This window comes from Suricata suricatta, chromosome 16 (assembly GCF_006229205.1).
Source record: "Suricata suricatta isolate VVHF042 chromosome 16, meerkat_22Aug2017_6uvM2_HiC, whole genome shotgun sequence".
Classification (NCBI taxonomy): domain Eukaryota; kingdom Metazoa; phylum Chordata; class Mammalia; order Carnivora; family Herpestidae; genus Suricata; species Suricata suricatta.
The window spans coordinates 51,299,584-51,317,491 of record NC_043715.1 but is presented as its reverse complement, the minus strand read 5'-3'; the positions used below and the strand labels follow the sequence as shown (position 1 = coordinate 51,317,491).

Below are 17,908 nucleotides of genomic sequence, written 5' to 3'. Positions count from 1 at the left end.
GGGGGGGACCGGCGGCAGGGGCAGCCACCATGGAGTTCCGTCAGGAGGAGTTTCGGAAGCTAGCGGGTCGCGCCCTCGGGAGGCTGCACCGGTGAGCGTGGTGAGGGTCCTGGGTGGGAAACAACCCGAGGGGCCGAGGAGAACGCACATTCCCACCTGGGCCGAGACGGACAGACAAACAGGCGATACCCGTGGATGGGGGTTCCACTCATCTGTTCTATTTTCTCCTTCCTCCGACAGTCCGCTCTCCCTGGTCCAGTCTCGTCCATCATCTCATTCATTTTTCCGTTTCCCACCCCACCCCAGACTCTACCCTTTCCCCTAGGCCTGCCTAATTCTTTCTCTTTGGGTCTCTGTTCACTTACCTTCACTCTGCCTCCTTTCTTTGAATCTTTTCCCCTCTCTGGGTTTCTATTCCCCTTTATCTTCGAGTCTCTGTCCCCCTCTCTCTCTGGGTCTCTGTCTCCTTCTCTCTGGGGTTTTATCCTCTGCATTGGGTGTCACCATCTCTGCACTGGGTGTCTTTTTCAGTTTCCATCTCTCGGAGAGTTTAATCTGAAGCTAAAGCGGATTGGGGCCCATTGGTCCTTGTCCTTGGGGAGAGCTAATCTGGGAGGAGAAGCCAGGGTATCCTAGGTCTCTGGGGGAGAAAGAAGTTGCAGGCCAAAAATTAGGCCCTGGGGTAGGGCAGACTTCTCGAAGGATATAGGCTAGAGCTAAGAAAGACTTCTATTCATCCAGGGAGATGACCCCAGTGACCTGGGTGTCCCCAGGGCAGTCTGCTGGACACCTCCCCCCAATCTCTCACCCCCAACCCCAGCCCTGGCTCCAAGTCAGAGAAATTACTCAGCTGCGGAGAAGCCTAAAAATATCTGGCCACAGTGCGGGGAGGAGATGGCCTCAGCAGCACCATGACCCTGCTACTATTCCCTTGGACCCTGTCCCCTTGGCTTTGACCCGGTCTTTAGTTGACCCTCAGTACATCTCCCTAGGCCACGCAAGTCCTTCTCTAAGACTGACACCGGTCCTGCTTGCTGCAGAATCACCTCCTAGCTCCAAAGTTCCCCCACCCTCTAGTACCTGGAGAGATGGGAATAAGGCTGGACAGAAGGGAGGGGGCAGGAGGGTGGTGCAGTGGGGGGAGGGGGAACTAAGATAACCTCATCCCTTCTTTTCCCAATCTTCCAGCCCCTCCCCACCCTTTTTCTCGCCTCCTTTCACGAGTTTCTCAAAATACATCAGTGCGAAGTCAGGAGAGGGAGAGAGACGTGCTGATGGAGGGGGCTGGAAGGAGGGTGGTGGCAGGAGGGATGTGTTTTCTCCGGTCCCCTCCCTCAGTCTCTGCTTCTCAGCTTCTCATGTGTGTCTGGGTTTCTCTCAGTCTGTCTGTGCCTTACCGTCACCTCCCTGGGCTGCCTCCTGAGCCTCTAGAGACCCCAGAGCCAGAGCTCACCCCAGGACAGTCACCAAGGAGTTGGAGTTTGAGAAGACCATTGCAGCTGAATCCCAGACTTCACTTTGAGGGTCGGAGAGAGGCAAGAATGCCCTGGACTGGACATAACACCCTGATTCCATTTAATCCTTTAAACAAAGCTGGGGAAACTGAGGCTCAGTTCAAGAAGGGGGGAAAATCAATGGATTAAGTACGAGTGCCATCATTCGAACCCAAGCCAGCCCCTCCCAAGCCTGGGACGGAGGCTGCAGTTTCCTCGAGATGAGTGATCTTGGGGTGGGTGCAGAACTCCCTCAGACCAGGAAACAGACAGTCACCCAGAGTGACTTGCGACAAGGACATGGCGGGGGGAGGGGAATGCAGGAGAGACGGGCGCCAAGGTGCCTCCTTTCTGAGAACCAGGCCTTGGATGGGGTGATGCCAGGGGTCAGGGAAGGCTCAGGACCCATCATCGCACTCTGGTGTGTGACCTTGGACCTCCGACCTCCACTTTCTGAACCTCAGTTTCCCTACTCCTGCAACGGGAGGCGAGTATCAAAGGACCTAAGGGGACAGAGGCCTGGGGGAACAGGGGAGCGGACAGAGAACCAGAGAGAAGCGAAGACAGAGACCCAGGGAGAGGGAGATTGGGACACCTTCTTCATTTTGGTGAACTGCTTCCTAAGCCCAGCATTCCAGGCACCTAGGAAGGGGAGGAGGACTTCCCCTCGGTCTCTCCCCCTCTCTGTTCTTGTCTTCTGGGAATCACTTGGGTCACTTCATCTCCGCACCCCTGCTTCTCTTATCCTGAGATAATCAGCGTCACCTGGCAGTGCCTCCTTGTAACCTCACATTCTTACCCTTGCCCCCATTTTATAGATGTGGGATACTGACACCCCCTCCCCCCTGCAGCCCATTTAGAAAGCCTTGGTCAGACATCTGACACATTGGAGTATCCACAACGGGTATCAAATTTCAGGGGCTGCAATCACATCCTGAGTTTCAGGGTCAAATAGCATCTGATGGTAACCCAGGTCAGAGTCTAATCGGTATGGCTGGCAGGTTCTGGTGCGGAGCAGGGGGGGCAGTCCCCACCAGTCTGAGCTTGCATTCTGGGGCGTCTATTCCCCACCCCCAGCCCTTGTCTGGCTCTTGTCCCTGGTCCCTCCTGGGTACTGTCCACTCCCCCAGTCTCTTTCTCCCACCCCTGTTTCTTACCCTCCGCCCCCCCCACCCCAAGCTCCTTAAGTTCTAGGATGGGGAGGGTGGCTGTGTTCTCTCATTTCTTCCACCCGCCTCCCCCCAGACCGTCTGGCTGTTCTTTCCTCCCCCGTCCCAGTCTCCCTCGCCTCCATCTGCTCTAGCCCCTTCCTGGGATCCAGCCCGATCCCCTGGCTGTGTACCCGCCTCAGAGACGAGGCTGCATCTCGCAAATCACGTTCCCAGCTTGTGTCTCCTGAGCCCCGTGGTCTCCATCTTTCTCTGGGTCTATGTGTCCCCTCCATCTCTGAGGTTCTGTCCCTTTCCCTCTCAGGATCTCTGTTCTGTTCCCCCTTTTCTCTCTGGGTCTCTGTCCCTCCTTCTGTGTCTCTGGCCCTCTTTGTTTCAGCCTCTGCCACCCCCCCCATTTCTGTCACCCTCCTTTTGGACGCCCTGTCTCAGGGCACCTCTATTTCCCTGCAGCCTCTCTCTGGATTTGAGGTGGTTCTCCAAATACCCTATCCATCATCACAGACTCAAGCCTGGTTCCAGAACGGGCGGGGGCGAGAGCCGTGCTGGGGACTGAGCCAATCCCCCTACCAGGGCCATCTGTCCCTTGCCAGGACACCACCCGCCACTCCTCCTCCCTACCCCCTAGCTGACAGCCTGAACTCAAGGTTCCTCAGGGATGTCTGGCTGGGCTGCTGGATTCCAGGGACCCTGACTTCTCTCCATCCTCAGGGAATGGGCTTCCGGTGTCTAAAGGGAGTCAGTGAGCTGGATGTCAGCGCCACACCTGGGGCCTGGAAGCAGGGAAGGGCATGCCACAGGGGGCAAGAGAGGAGGGGGAGTTGGTATATATAGCAGACGTGGCTGAGAAGCATCTGTTCTTTTGACACCTTTGCTGAAGCATCTCCTTAGCGCCTTTTGCTTCCTCAAATAGACTCATATCTGGGAGAGCGGGCTGGAGAGTCTCTGACCCTTAGCATGGGGGCTGGGGCACAGGTTCTTGGATCCCAAAGTGTATTTTGGGGTCTAAAACTCCTGAGTGAGAGATAACAGAGCTGGGGAGAAGGAAACTGAGGACCCCCATATTTGCGGGAGAAGGGTGCTGGCAGCGTGAATCCCTGGTCTGTGGGGGATAGAAAGAAGGGGGTCCAGATTTCTGGATCCTGGGGGGCGAAGGGAGCTAGAGGCCGGACACTTGGGGAAGGAGGGAGTGCGGGCTTAGAATCGAGGGTCTTGAAAAGCAGGAGGTTTTGCCCTGAACTCATTGGGAGGAGCGGGCCGGGGGCCTGGACTTACGAGTCTTTGATCCTTGCTGCCCCGCAGCCTTCTGGAGAAGCGGCAGGAAGGTGCAGAGACGCTAGAGCTGAGTGCTGACGGGCGCCCGGTGACGACGCAGACCCGGGACCCGCCGGTAGTGGACTGCACCTGTTTCGGTCTCCCTCGGCGCTACATTATCGCCATCATGAGCGGGCTGGGCTTCTGCATCAGCTTTGGTATCCGCTGCAACCTGGGCGTGGCCATCGTCTCCATGGTCAACAACAGCACGACCCACCGCGGGGGCCACGTGGTGGTTCAGGTAGTTTAGGGGCGTGTCCCGGCACGCCGGCCCACCTGGCCCTGCCCACGTCCCCTGATGACGTCACGTTCGTCCCGGCGCCACCCAGGCCGAGCCCCAGGCCACCGCAGCCTGAGCAGCCCCGCCCATCTGTGCTCCGCGAGCTGCTCCCGTCGGCCCCAGGGGTCTCCTCTCTCAAAGCCCTGCCCCGAGCTCAATGAAGCTCCGCCCCTATTTATTTCAGGTCCAGGCTTTCCAAGTGCAGACTTTGCGCCAGCATTAGGTTCCCTACGTGTTTCCCCCTGCTCCATTTTGGGTTTCCTAGCAACTTTGCTCCACCTGCCATCCATGCCTGTCACCACTGTCACAACTTAATCCCAGCCCCATGGCAGGCTCCAACCTGAGTTTTGATCCTGGCGTTTCTGAGGTTCAGTCGCTGCTAAACCCCGCTTCATTGGCTCCGGCCTTTGACTAAAGCCCGCCTCATCTCAGACTTCCTCCCTATTTTAATTCCGGTGTAGGCTGTGCCCCTGCCTCAGGTCAAACTCCTGATTTAGGCATTGGCCTCCCTGCCTCTCCTCTTGCTCCCGTCCAGTCAGGCCGCCCCTTAGGCTACTTCTGGTCACTGGCTAGAATCCACCCAGTCACTCCGCAAACGGTTCGTAGGGTGGTTAAGAGGAGTAAGTGGAGATAGAGTCCCTACCCCATCTATGAGCCCCTGGACAGTCAAGGCACGGGCGCTGCGGCTGGGAAGCAGGCAGAGCGAGGCTTCTAGGCGGCAGCAGGCCCCGTTGCTAGGGCAGAGCAGCCCCTGGAAGCCTAGGGGCACCAGAGTTGGGAGGACAGCGGCTTGAATTCTGATTGGCAGGTGTTTTGGCGCTAGAGGGGATCCTCGGTGCTGATTTGCTGAGGGACTAAATGTGTCTGTACTGATTGGTGGAGGGGCAGAGCCTGGGGGCGGAACAGCTGGTTTGACGTGCCTTTTGGCCCGCAGAAAGCTCAATTTAACTGGGATCCAGAGACTGTTGGCCTCATACACGGCTCCTTTTTCTGGGGCTACATTGTCACCCAGATTCCCGGAGGATTTATTTGCCAGAAATTCGCAGCCAACAGGTACAGGGCTGGGGTCTCAAAGTGGGCGGGAACTACAGCTGTGTGGGTGGACTTAGTGGGTGTGGCCTGGCATTTCGGGTCTGAGGAGGGGGAAATGGGAGGAACCTGGGATCGGGGCGGGGTCTTGGAGGAAGGCGGGGCTTGTGATTGTGTAAGGTGTGAGTCACACAGAAGGTGGGAGCAGGGGGTCCAGGGCCTGGCCCGTTGCGGGCCGAACGAGCAGAATCCTAGCTTTGGCGGGAGAGCTGGACCCTATTCTCGTACTATGGACTCTTCCCACCAGGGTTTTCGGCTTTGCCATTGTGGCTACATCCACTCTAAACATGCTGATCCCCTCGGCTGCCAGAGTCCACTATGGCTGTGTCATCTTCGTGAGGATCCTGCAGGGGTTGGTAGAGGTAAAGCCCTGCTCCACATAACCCTGTGCCTGTTCTGACTCCGCCTCTTCTCGTTGACTTTGGTTTTCTCCTTCCTAGGGGGTCACGTACCCCGCCTGCCACGGGATCTGGAGCAAATGGGCCCCGCCCTTAGAGCGGAGTCGCTTGGCAACTACAGCCTTCTGCGGTGAGAGGAAGGGGCTGGGATCCAGACTTGCGGGTCTGAGGGAGGAGGGGCTGTGGCCTGTACTCCTGTGTCCCAGAAAGGCAAGGTTGGGAGTCCACATTCCCGGATCTGAGGATAGATGAGCCTCTTCTACATGTTGCATCCTCCCCCTTAGGTTCCTATGCTGGGGCGGTGGTGGCAATGCCCCTCGCCGGGGTCCTGGTGCAGTACTCAGGATGGAGCTCTGTATTCTACGTCTACGGTGAGGGCCCCGGACGCCTGGGTCCGGGTGGCGCTGGGTCAGAGCGAGGCTGGTCACAGCCTCGCTTCCGTTCCCCTCCTGACCCCCCCCCCCCCCAGGCAGCTTCGGGATCTTTTGGTACCTGTTCTGGCTGCTCGTCTCCTATGAGTCACCAGCTCTGCACCCCAGCATTTCGGAAGAGGAGCGCAAGTACATCGAGGACGCCATCGGCGAGAGCGTCAAACTCATGAACCCGGTCACGGTCCGGGCCCAAGCCTGCGGGGCGGGGGCGCGGTGGGGCAAGAAGGGATATCTAGGCAGGGAGGCAGGAAAAGGGGGGCTTCGAACTTGCATGCAGAGTAGTGTAGATCGTGGTGGGTTCCTGTAGATTCTCGGAGGAGACAGGTTGGAGATGTTCAGTGGGCGTGGCTAGAACCTAGGAGGCGGGGTTAAAGCCCAGAGAAGAAAGGATCCGCAGGTAATGAGGGCGGGGCTAGGTTGCTAGGTGGACAGAACCGGTATGGGGCGTAGTTAAACCAACACAGACGGGATTCAAACGGGGGGAGGGTTGCTTAGACGGGTGAGTGAGGCTAGAATTAGGAGGCTTAATGGAAATAGAAAGAGACTCCTGGGTTCATATTTATGGGTCATCATGGGTTCCGCGCACCTGCGAACCTGAGGGACACTGTAGAGTAGGGACACCTGAATCCCTGAAGTGTCACTGGGAGGCTAGGATGCCAAGGTCCCCACAGGGACTTGGTCAAGCTGGTGCCCCTGCGTCCCCGGAGGTTTTAGTGAGGTCGGGAAACCTGGGTCTGTGTGGGACTATAATAGGGTCCCTGAAGGGACACGGAGAGCGCCCAGCCCTGGTCTCTATCTTAGCGGCCTCTCGTCTCCTCCCACCCCCCCGCAATCCTCAGAAGTTTAACACACCCTGGCGGCGCTTCTTCACTTCCATGCCAGTCTACGCCATCATCGTGGCTAACTTCTGCCGCAGTTGGACGTTCTACCTGCTCCTTATCTCCCAGCCCGCCTACTTCGAAGAGGTGTTCGGCTTCGAGATCAGCAAGGTTGGGCCCTGGAGGGAAGGCAGGGGGCGCAGCGGGGGGAGATGAAGCAACCGGGCCTGGATCCCAAGAGGTTGGAACGAGGGACAGAGAGGAGCCAGTGGTGCACTAACCTGGGTGGAGAAGTCCGGCCAGCAGCCCCTGAGCCCTCGCTCTCTCTGTGCGCTTGCTGGTGCAGGTGGGTCTGGTGTCAGCGTTGCCCCACCTGGTCATGACCATCATCGTGCCCATCGGGGGCCAGATCGCCGACTTCCTGAGAAGCCGCCGCATCATGTCCACCACAAACGTGCGCAAATTGATGAACTGTGGAGGTGAGTGGGGCGGGGTCCTGAGCCGGGTCTGGGACCGCCTGGGCGGGGCGGGGCCAGGTGAGGACGGAGGTGGGGTCAGGGGCGTGTCCAAAAGGCTGAACCAACCGAACCCCTGGCTGCAGTCTCCCGGCTCACCTGGTGGAAGGGCTAAGCGCCTGTGACTACGCAGGGGTTAGGACCTGAGTTTTTAGGGCGTGGCCTAGTCATGGCGTGGGGCCACGGAGGACCCAGCGGGGGCGGTGGTGGCCCCAGTGAGCATGGTCGAGGACTAGGCGTTAGGAAGGTCAGGGTTTGGTTAGGGCGGGCGCGCGCACAAAGCCAGGGACCGACATAGAGGTGGACGGACTGGGCGGGAACGGGCTGGAGACGCTGGGGTCGGGGGGCGGGGAGGCGAGGTTCAGATGAGACGGCCCTGCGGCCCTCTGTAGGCTTCGGCATGGAAGCCACGCTGCTGCTGGTGGTCGGCTACTCGCACTCCAAGGGCGTGGCCATCTCCTTCCTGGTCCTCGCCGTGGGCTTCAGCGGCTTCGCCATCTCTGGTGAGAACCGCGGATCCGCCGCTCGGCGGACTCTGGACAGCTCTGTAGGGAACTTCCTGGCTCAGGAAGGGGACTTTCCAGCCCTGCAAAAGGTGGACTGGAAAGAGCCGGAGGGAAGGGGAGGTTGCGACGGGATGGGGGGGGGGGGTGCAGCTCAGTAGGAGTCACTCTGAGTGAGATTCATTCATTTGGGAGTGACCCCTTCCTCCCGGCTTCCCTCGCCAGGGTTCAACGTGAACCACCTAGACATCGCCCCGCGCTACGCCAGCATCCTCATGGGCATCTCCAACGGCGTGGGCACGTTGTCAGGCATGGTGTGCCCCATCATCGTGGGTGCCATGACTAAGCACAAGGTCCGTGCACTGGCCCTGACCCACTCGCCCTCCCATTTTGTGCATGGTACCTTCCTGACGTGCGACACCCTCGCTGGGCTCCGTCCCCGCCTTCTCCTGGGTCTTTCCGCTTTCTTCTGGATCTCTGTCTCCCTTTCTCTGCCCCGCCCCCCCCAGCCCTGCCTTCTTTCTCCCCCTTCTGTTTCTCGATCTTCTGACCTCTGACCTCACCTCCCCATTGTCACCTCCCCCTAGACTCGGGAAGAGTGGCAGTACGTATTCCTAATTGCCTCCCTGGTGCACTACGGGGGCGTCATCTTCTACGGGGTCTTCGCTTCTGGCGAGAAGCAACCGTGGGCGGAACCTGAAGAGATGAGCGAAGAGAAGTGTGGCTTCGTTGGCCACGACCAGCTGGCTGGCAGTGACGAAAGCGAAATGGAGGATGAGGCTGAGCCCCCCGGGGCACCCCCTGCTCCCCCTCCTTCCTATGGGGCCACACACAGCACAGTTCAGCCCCCAAGACCCCCACCCCCTGTCCGGGACTACTGACCGTGTGCCTCCCACCGAATGGCAGTTTCCAGGACCTCCATTCCACACATCACTGGCCTGAGTGACTATCAAGGAACCCTAGTCCTCTCTGTCCTGCTACAGGCCTAAGAAGCACTCGCCCTCTTCCCCAGTGCTGTCAAATCCTCTTCCCTTCCCAACTGCCTCTCAGGGGTAGTGAAGCTGCAGACTGGCAGTTTCAAGGATACCCAAATTCCCCTAAAGGTCTCCTTCTCCACTTGTTCTGCCTCAGTGGTTTCAAATCTCTCCTTTCAGGGCTTTATTTGAATGGACAGTTCAATCTTTGACTCTCTCCTGTGGTTTTGAGGCACCCTCCCCACCACCTTCTTTAACCCCTGGGACTCTCGGGGTAAGCCCTGAGATTACTCAGCCTCCTTCTCCTTTCAGAAAACCTGAAGGTCTTCCTCTATAAGTTCCCAACCTCTCCCAACTTGATTTTGCATTTACCAGGTTGGGTTGACCAATCGCCCATCCCCGCCATTCTAGGGATTGATTCTCACCAGCGTTTCTGAGGGAAAATGGCGGTTTCAAGCCCCCCTCCCCTTTCACCCCTCCCTCCACCAGCGGGTTCTGCTGAAGCACCAAACTCCCCAAGATTCCCTAGCTTAGCACAATGTCTAGGGAAACAAGATGGCGGTTTTAACACTATGCCTCTCTCCACCCCCATGCACTTTTTCTGACACGTTTTCAGGTCTAAATAGCGGCTGCTCAAGTCCATCCACTCAACGGTGTGAAGCCACCATCATTGAACTTCCCCGTGGTGGTTTCAAGATGCCCCTCTTCCCCCAAATCCTTGCACTTTATTCTCCTGGGTGGTTTCAAACTACCCTCATTTTCTCAGTGGCCATTTGTTGTGTCCCTCAGGGGTAAACGACTCAGACTCTGGGATCCTTCCCCTCTCAGACTCCCCCTCTTTCGGTTTAGAATCGGGGGAACCTCTGCAGGAGAAGTCACAGAATCCCAGGAAAGGGAATGGGGCTGGGGGAGAGGGGTGTTTTTCCCCGGAGCAGGGTTGTGTCTTTGTGTCTGTCTCTGTGACTGTGAATAACTGCCCTGCCCCACTCCCAATAAAAACGCTTTGGTGTTCACACTCAGTCGTCCTTGGCCTTGGCAGTCACAGGAGTCTGGGCCCCCAGCTCCCTCTGTCAGACCCGGTATCCTGGGGCCCCAGCCCCCTCCTCTCCCAGGACACAGGCCAGAGTAGGCGTCTAGCTTCGGGAACACTTGATTTATTCGGAGCCGCACTCAGACGGTGTTCTCCCGTCACAGGGAAAGCGTCTCTGTGGGTGGACTTCTATCCAGGAGGACTACTAGGCAGCAAAGCATGCCAGGAGGTCAGGGCCTCTGGACCCTTCCTCCATCCGGGGATGGCGCAGGTCTGGCGAGACGCGAGTGGGGCTCACACGAAGTTGTTGGGGAGCGTGGCGGGGGAGAGCGGCTCCAGGCTCTGGGGGCGGCTCCCGCGGGGCGGCGGGGGCAGCTTGGGCGGCAGCGGGGGGGTGGGCGGCGGCTGTTTGGTGGCGATGTGTGAAGGGACCCAGGCGTCCGGCGCATAAAAGTAGAGGTCGTAAGGGTCCTTCGGGGCTTCCAAATGCATAACTGTGGGAGCAAAGGGACGAAGTCATCCCCAGGCGGACAAGGGGCCTGTCCCCTCTGCGCACCGCTGGCCAATGAGAAGGCGGGAAAGAGGATTCCGACTGTTCTTCGGAACTGGGTTTTCAAATGAAAAGGGCCCACCCCTCCCCAAATGGAAGAGGAGGCGTGGTGTTAGCGTAGCAGGGGGCGGGGCCTGCAGTGGAGAGGGCGGGGAATGAGGGGCTCCTGCCGCGCCCTGGGAAGGGGAAAGGGCAGGGCTTGTAGAGGGACCTTTGGCTCCCAGCCCGCTGCAATTCCCAGCTGGGCTGGGGGCGGCGCTGGACACGTGTGTGTGTGTGTGTGTGTGTGTGTGTGTGTGTGTGTGTGTGTGTGTGTGTGTGAGATTTCAGAGAATTGTGTGTGTGTGTGTGTGTGTGTGTGTGTGTGAGATTTCAGAGAATTGGGTGTGTGTGTGTGTGTGTGTGTGTGAGATTTCAGAGAATTGGGGACAGGACAGGATCATGGAGGGGAGGGGTTGGGGCTGTTATGGACCTAGGATGGGGGCACCTGTACTTTTTGGCAGGGCGCCCTAAAGTGCCAGGCGAAACCAGGTTAAGGGGCATGCCGTCATTTAAGGAAGGGAAGCTGTAAGGGTCGCTCACCCGGTTCATCTCCGTCGTTTGGAAGCCGGTGGTGTGCGAAGGGCCGGTGTCGAGACGCCCGGCGGTAGAGACACCACAGTAGCAGGAAAATGCAGATCAGCAGGCCGGTCCCGGCAAGAAATACGCAGAGGGCTCCGCCCGCTGCGCCCCGGGGGCGCCCCACCAGGGTCACGCCTGAAGGACGAGGGGCCAGGAATTGAGCAACCTAAACGCCTAGACCCCTTCTTCCTGAGACCCAGGAGTCTCGACCCCGACCCCCCTCCTGCCTCACTTCCAACATACCAGCCTTCAGCACCCTCCCGCCTCAGCCTCAGACGTAGGAGCCGGGTTCCCAGCCCGCCCTCCCCGAGACCCAGAACTCCCGGCCTCCAGCCCCTTCCTCCTTCGGACCCAGGAGTCCGGGTCCTGGCCCCTCACCGGTCTCCTCCACTCGTTCCACCACGATGATAGTGTTGACTCTCTCACCTCGGCTGCGCCGCTGGGGGGCCCGCGGAGTGGCAGGGGCCGACTGACTGGGGGACCCTGGAGGAGCAGGGGGGCCCGCAATCCGGGCTGAGGGGAGAAGGGCGTCAGGCCCTTTAGGGCTAGAGTCCTGGAAGGCCTTCAACTCAACTGTCCCAGGAGAATCTGAGGTGGGCAATTTCAGGGAGTCGGGCTGGGTAACTGCAGGGGTTTCTGCTTTGGGATTCAGGGGCAGCTCCTTTAGGGCCGTTGCGTTGTCCTTGAAAGGTGTAGTCGTTTCTGGGTGAAGACTGGTAGAGATTTCAGGGCTCGAGGTCATGGGGTTCTCTGTTGCATCTTGGTGGTGGGTTGTGGGGGGTTCTGTCTGGGGGGTTTCCGTGGGGCTGGGGTTGCTGGTTCCATGGGATTCTGGGTGGGGGCTTTCAGTAGAGTTAGGAGGCGGGGTCTGGAGGAATTCAGAGGGTGGGGTTTCAGTGGTGTCAGGGTTTTGAGTTTCTGGAGATTTGGGGTGAAGACTCTTGGTGGGGTCAGGACTTGGCGCCCCAGGGACTTCTGCATGTGAGACTTCAATGGAGTTAACTTTGGGAATCTCTGGGGATTCTTGGTGCGGAGTTTGGGTAGGGTCTGGGTTTGGGGTCTCAGGAAATTCTGTGTGGCAGGTTTTGGAGGGACTAGGTTTGAGGGTCTCAGGGGATTCCGGGTGTGGAATATCCGTCGGGTCAGGTTTGGGGGTCTCAGAAGGCTCTGGATGTGTCATTTTGGAGGGGTTAATTTGGGGGGTCTCCAGGGAGCCTGATATTGAGGTGTTGGGTGTGTTAGATTTAGGAGTCTCAGGAGACTCTGGGTGTGGGCTTTCTTGGAGGTCATGGCTGGGCGTCACAGGGAAGTCAAGGGCGGAGCGCTGGGGGGAAACAGCATGAGGTGTTTTGGAGGGCTCGGGATATGCAGTCGCAGGGGAATCTGGGTTAGGCTGGTCTCCAGTGGAATTCTCAGAAGCAGGAGGGGAGGTCTGAGAAGGGTGGCCCATCTCAGGGAAGTCGGAGCCTGCTAGCGGTGAGGCCGAAGGGTCAGCCTGGCAACCCAGCGGGGTGAGCAGGAAGACGAGGACGAAGAGGATGGGGCAGAGGGATTTCATTGCTCCGGGAGAGGCCTATAGCTGCGGGGGGGAGCGGGAAGGAAGGGGTTAGGCTTGGAAGCCTCCTGGGGACACCCCCCCCCGCCCACGCCCGGAGGCCACGCCCACCGGTCCCCAGGTGGGCCACGATCCGCCCAGCTCGGCGCCAGGGAAAGGAAATCTAACTGCAAATCCCCCGCGGCTGTGGGGCGGTAGCCACAGTAGTTAAGGGAGACTGAGGCGCGGGGCTTCTTGGGAGTCGTAGTTAATTTCCTTGTGTATCTCCCCGAGAAGGGGAGAGGGGGTGTCCCAGAAAAATTAGGAAAGAATAACACCTCTCCAAGCCCTCACACCTCCTCAACTTCTATTTCAGAGGGTGTAGACCTCCAGGGAGGCACAGGATCCCTTCCTCTCTGAGGGCTCCGGGGACACCTTCCAGGTTGTTTACGCTAGAGCTGGCTCAGAAGGAACGGCTGGGGGCTGGGAGCCAAAATGCCTGGATCTGAGAGAGGAGGGAGACTCCTAGGATCTGGGGGAGAAAGTTGCTGGGGGCTCAGACTCCCTGTTTCCAGAGGGTGGAGGGCATTGTGGGTCTAAATTCCCGGTTCTTTAGACAGAAGAGGCCTGAAGGTTCACATGCCTAGAATTTTGAGGGAGCAAAACTGAGGGGGAGGGGCGGGGGCTGGATTACAGGGGAGAAAGGAAACAGGAATCTCAAACTGTAGGGGACTCAGAGCTCTGAGTCTGAGTCTTGGGGCCTCCACAGATAGGTGTGTAGGGTTCTGGATTCCTCAGCCTTCAGGAGGAGAGAGCTGTGGGGCAGGACAGGACTCCTCTTCATTGAGGATGGAGCTGGGATCCCAGGCTCTCGGGACTGGTCTGGGGCAGACACACCTAGGTCTGTGCTCAGGTGGAGGTGGCAGATCCCTGGATAGGACAGGGTCACTTGGGGCCTGGGGTCTCTTACCTGCTCAGGGGGGTCCAAGATAACAGCAGGTGAGCAGAGCTGGTGCCAGAGCTGGGTGAATGTTGCAGAATGGCTCTGGGCGGGGCGGCTGGAGGTAGGGTCCCAGGGGCGCAGCAGGTGACGCACCTGACCCCCTCCCTGGGGAGCCTGGGAGCCTGGCGACAGGCTTGTGCTCTTAAAGGGACAAGGATAAAGAATGTTGTCTCTGGAATGGGGAAAGGAGTTAGGGATGGGACCATCTATCTAGTGGAGGGATGTGGCCCAACGGAGCTATCGTTTCTTTGAAATCAGGGGTCCAGCCATCTGCCATCTCCTACATGTGAACCCAAGAGTCTAGGTCCCTGGTGCCCTCTTGCTTCAAGACTCAGGAGTTAGGGCCTCCAGGTCCCTCCCCTCAGATCCAGGAATCCAGGTTCCCAGGCCCCTCATGCTGGGAGAGCTAGGAGTCCAGGTTTCCTTGTCTTGCCATTTCAGATACCCAGATGTCTGCCGCCCTTTGGGACTTCCCAACCTTGACCTACCTCCCCATTATGTAGAAAGCACCCTCTTAAGAGCCAGTGTGAGAGGACTGGGTCTTTACAACACCCCCCAGACTTCTCCCCAGGAAGGCTTAGACCCAAGCATGGGGTCTCTCTTGTCTCTTTCCCCTCTGCAGTTTTTCTAAGACTCCTGATTTTGCTTGTCATTTTACCTGCCTTCACAGCTCCCTTCCCCCCACATACCCTTTGCCTTCTCCTGCCTTCCCCTCCTCACCCTCTCTCTCATTCTATCTTTCTGGTTCTTTCCCACCTGGATTTCTCTCTGGACATCCCTGTCCAGGCTGGCTGTCCTTCGATCTCCTGTCTTTCTCAGAGCCTCCTCCCTCCACCCTCCATCTCTAGCTGGCTCTTTGCCTTCTCCCCTGTTCCCCCTTCCTTTCTTCTTCTTCCCTTCTTCCTCTGTTGCTCCCTTCCTTCCTCCCTGTCTTTTCCTCTGTCACTCTTTGTCCGTCTCATGGTTACTTCATCTGTGTGTCCCTGCTTCTTTCCATCAGCCCCTCCTCTGTTGCTTTCCCTCTCTTTCTGTGTCTCTGGCTTCTGCTCTGATGGTCCCTCTGCCAGTCTCTATTTTTATCCTTCTGACACACCTCCCGTGTCCACTTCTCTGTCTGTCTGTCTCTCCCCCTCCTGCTTCCCCTCGGGTCCCAGCTCCTGGTCCCAATTAGTTGGTGGCTGCCAAGGCAGAGGCAGGGCCCCTACTCCTGGCTCCTCATTACCGCTGGCGGCTCTTAATGAGCCTGGTGGGGGGGCTGACCCGGCGCCCCCAGCCCCCTGGTCTGCGTCACTGCCCGCTGCGGGGGCCGTGGAGGCGATATAAGGGGGCCGAAGCCTCGCTGTCCGAGCCCACTGCGCGGTATCGGGCCCTGCAACCGGGCGCAGGAGGTGGGTGGGTGGTGGGGTCCGGGGTTCTGGGCCAGGACGTGGGCCTCACTGAGCTCCTCCGTGTCTTTCCGCAGGTGATGGAGACCCGCCAGGTGCCCAGGAGCCCCCGAGTGCGGCTGCTGCTGCTGCTGCTGCTGCTGCTTGTGCCCTGGGGCAACCGCACTGCCTCAGGAGTCGCCCTGCCCCCCGCGGGGGTCCTCAGGTACGTGCCTCGCCCCGGACTCCCAGGGAGGGGCGGGGGTTCGGAGAGGTGGGAATAGACCCAGAGAAAGGCGCACAGAGACTCAAGAGAGAGGAAGACTGAGACTAGGGGTGGAGAGAGGTGGAGTGTGGACAGAGAATCAGCACGAAAAAGAGATACAAGAAGATTCAGAGAAATGCGTTGAGATTTGAAAGGAGTCCAAGCGGCAGCGGATTCATCCCTTGAGCAAAGTTTATTGCGTTCTCAGTGTGTGCCAGGCCGTGCGCTGAGCGCTGGGGCTGGACACATCCTCAGACTCGGTCTCGGACTCAGGGAGCTTCGAGCCCGGTGAGCAGAGAGATAGAGACCCACACAGAGGCAGGGGGACTGACGACAGACACCGGGCCACTCCACAGACCGTGCAGGGACAGGGCTTCGAATTAGACTGCGGGGCGCAGGGGTACAGACCGCGCCGGGCGGGGGGCTCGCGGGGAGCCCGCGGTGACCGCATCTCTTGGTCTCCTCGCAGCCTCCGCTCCCCCGGCCGGGCCCGGGCTGGACCGGCCACCCCCCTGTCGCGGCGGAGCCTAGCGCTGGCGGACGACGCGGCCTTTCGGGAGCGCGCGCGGCTGCTGGCCGCCCTCGAGCGCCGCCATTGGCTGAACTCGTACATGCACAAGCTGCTGGTGCTGGACGCGCCCTGAGCGCGGTGCCCGCCTGACCTCAATAAAGATCCTACTGAGCGCTCGAGTCTGCGCCTACTTCCTGCGCCAGCTGCGTGCGCCTGCGGGATCTGGGGGCGGGGCTTGCGTCGCTACTCCCACGTCCCTCTTCCCTGCCCCGGTCACCTCTCTCTTTGCTCTCCCCACTTTTTTGTCGTTATATCATCTTTCCATCCTCACTCATAGTCTCTCTCTCCCGCTGGATTTCGGCTCTGCCGTCCCTCCATGCCCCAGCTCTGTCCCCTCCTCTCTGTCCCTCCCCACCGCGGGTCTAGGTCCTCCTCTCTGGGTTTCTGTCCCTTTTTCTCTGTTTCCCTCTGAGTCTCTGCCCCTTTCTCTAGGTCTATCCTTCTCTGGGTATCTGTTCGCCTTCTGAGTCTCTGTACTTATCTCTTTTCACCCTCGTGGCTTCCTAACTCTCTGCCTCATCTCTCTACTCTTTTGTCTCTAAAACTCTTCCTTCCATTCTACGTCACTTTCTTTTTTATCTGCCTATTTTCCTCGTCTTTTCTTTCCTCTGTTATTTCCGTCTCTCCCTCTTCCAGCTCTCATTTTCTCCGGATTTCCGTTCTCTCATCACTTCCTGACTTTTGTTTGGGCGCAGTGGAAAGATCGGGGGCTCTGGTGTGAAGAGGTACCTGCCATTCGAGACCAGGTTCCCCCAAACATAACTGTGTGGTATTGGGAAGGGCTGCTTAATCTGAGCCCTTGCCCCCCTTCATTTGAGGATTAACCCAGATACACATGAGAAAACATCACAGCGCCCGCGAAGTAAAGCGCTTTTGTTGGAAAAAGGTTTCTGCCTCTCTAGCAGCAGCTTCCAGAAGTTTGTTCTTCCCGGGAGATCATTGGGGCGCCACGTTGGTGCGGGAGGAGAGGGCAGAGGGGACCAGGCGCAGGTGAAGCAGCAGCCAATCACAACCTGTCTCTGTTTCTATCTCTGTCCCAGTCTCTCTCACTGGCAGCTTGGCCAGCCCTTCAACCCAATATTCAATGGTGACCATGGCAACCTACTCCACCAACAGCCCCGAGGGCTCTAAGGCGCGTGCCGGGGGCGCGGCTCGTGCGGATCGCGCGCTGATTGGTCCACACGAGAGGGCGGGGCGGGGCTCGTGGGCTCGCGGAAAGGGGACGGGGCAGGCGTTTGGTGACCCGAAAGCTCTCCCATAATTTGCATTTCTGGGAGGCGGACCGCGCCCTAATTGGCCCTTAGACTGTAGGTGGGGCTGCTTCTCTGTTATTCAGATGAATGAATGAAGAAATAACTATATTCCTCAGCACCATTCGGGGTTGAACAAATTTCACAAATAAGACTCTGAAAGTCAATACTCATTCCCCAAAGTTGTCAGCTCCAGAAAAGGACAGAAGGGTAACTGGAACCCAAATCTGTAAAGTCTAGACCTTTCTGTGACTCTCATGAAGAAATGGGATTAAAGAGTTATGAGCAGTCACTATATGCCGGGCACTCCTGTAAATATGACACCCGTATTGGCTCTTTGAAACCCACCACCCGGTGAGGAGCCTGTCACAGGCTTTAGGCCGGAGGGCCTGGTGGTTGGGTCTTGGCCTGAGCTCCTCCCATACCTTCCTTCCTTCCTAGATGCTTTGGCTAGCGTCTGAGGCTTTTCTTGAAATGGGGCCCCTGGAAGTCCTCCCCTCTCCCCTCCCCCAGGAGATTTCAGTAATTCCCTCAAATGTCAATCACCGTCCACAGGGAATAACACCCAGAAGCCCATCTCCAGACCGTGAGTTCCAGGCTGAGGGCTCCAGCCACGAATTGGAACCCTGAGACTCGGCGGGCTCGGCGTTCCCCCAAACCCACCCCTCCTCCTGGGTTCCCGTTTTGGAAATGCTCCACCGTCTCCCAGTCACTGGGTCAGGCCCTCATGCTGTCC

The 17,908-nt window shown here is 58.5% G+C and overlaps 3 protein-coding genes across 4 annotated transcripts; 2 read left to right on the top strand and 1 right to left on the bottom strand.

Annotated features, from left to right (window-relative positions):
- Window positions 1–6: 6 nt before the first annotated feature.
- SLC17A7 (solute carrier family 17 member 7) lies at window positions 7–9,999 on the top strand. The gene is made up of 12 exons (XM_029924188.1): window positions 7–91; window positions 3,965–4,217; window positions 5,191–5,309; window positions 5,593–5,707; window positions 5,786–5,873; window positions 6,028–6,114; window positions 6,213–6,355; window positions 7,014–7,163; window positions 7,339–7,471; window positions 7,900–8,010; window positions 8,236–8,363; window positions 8,598–9,999. Exons 1-12 carry the CDS (start codon window positions 30–32, stop codon window positions 8,889–8,891), a joined length of 1,683 nt encoding a protein of 560 aa, XP_029780048.1. The 5' UTR covers window positions 7–29; the 3' UTR covers window positions 8,892–9,999.
- A 190-nt stretch (window positions 10,000–10,189) lies between these two features.
- Window positions 10,190–12,743, bottom strand: GFY (golgi associated olfactory signaling regulator). Its single transcript, XM_029926060.1, has 3 exons — window positions 11,564–12,743; window positions 11,147–11,320; window positions 10,190–10,508 (listed from the first exon to the last, which is right to left on the bottom strand). Exons 1-3 carry the CDS (start codon window positions 12,741–12,743, stop codon window positions 10,309–10,311), a joined length of 1,554 nt encoding a protein of 517 aa, XP_029781920.1. The 3' UTR covers window positions 10,190–10,308.
- PTH2 (parathyroid hormone 2) lies at window positions 10,202–16,034 on the top strand. 2 transcript variants are annotated; one of them, XM_029926061.1, is made up of 3 exons: window positions 10,202–10,285; window positions 15,185–15,312; window positions 15,821–16,034. In XM_029926061.1, exons 1-3 carry the CDS (start codon window positions 10,277–10,279, stop codon window positions 15,993–15,995), a joined length of 312 nt encoding a protein of 103 aa, XP_029781921.1. In that variant the 5' UTR covers window positions 10,202–10,276; the 3' UTR covers window positions 15,996–16,034. The 2 variants fall into 2 exon arrangements, with proteins under 2 accessions (XP_029781921.1, XP_029781922.1); XM_029926062.1 differs by lacking the exon at window positions 10,202–10,285 and adding an exon at window positions 14,644–15,081.
- Window positions 16,035–17,908: the final 1,874 nt, after the last annotated feature.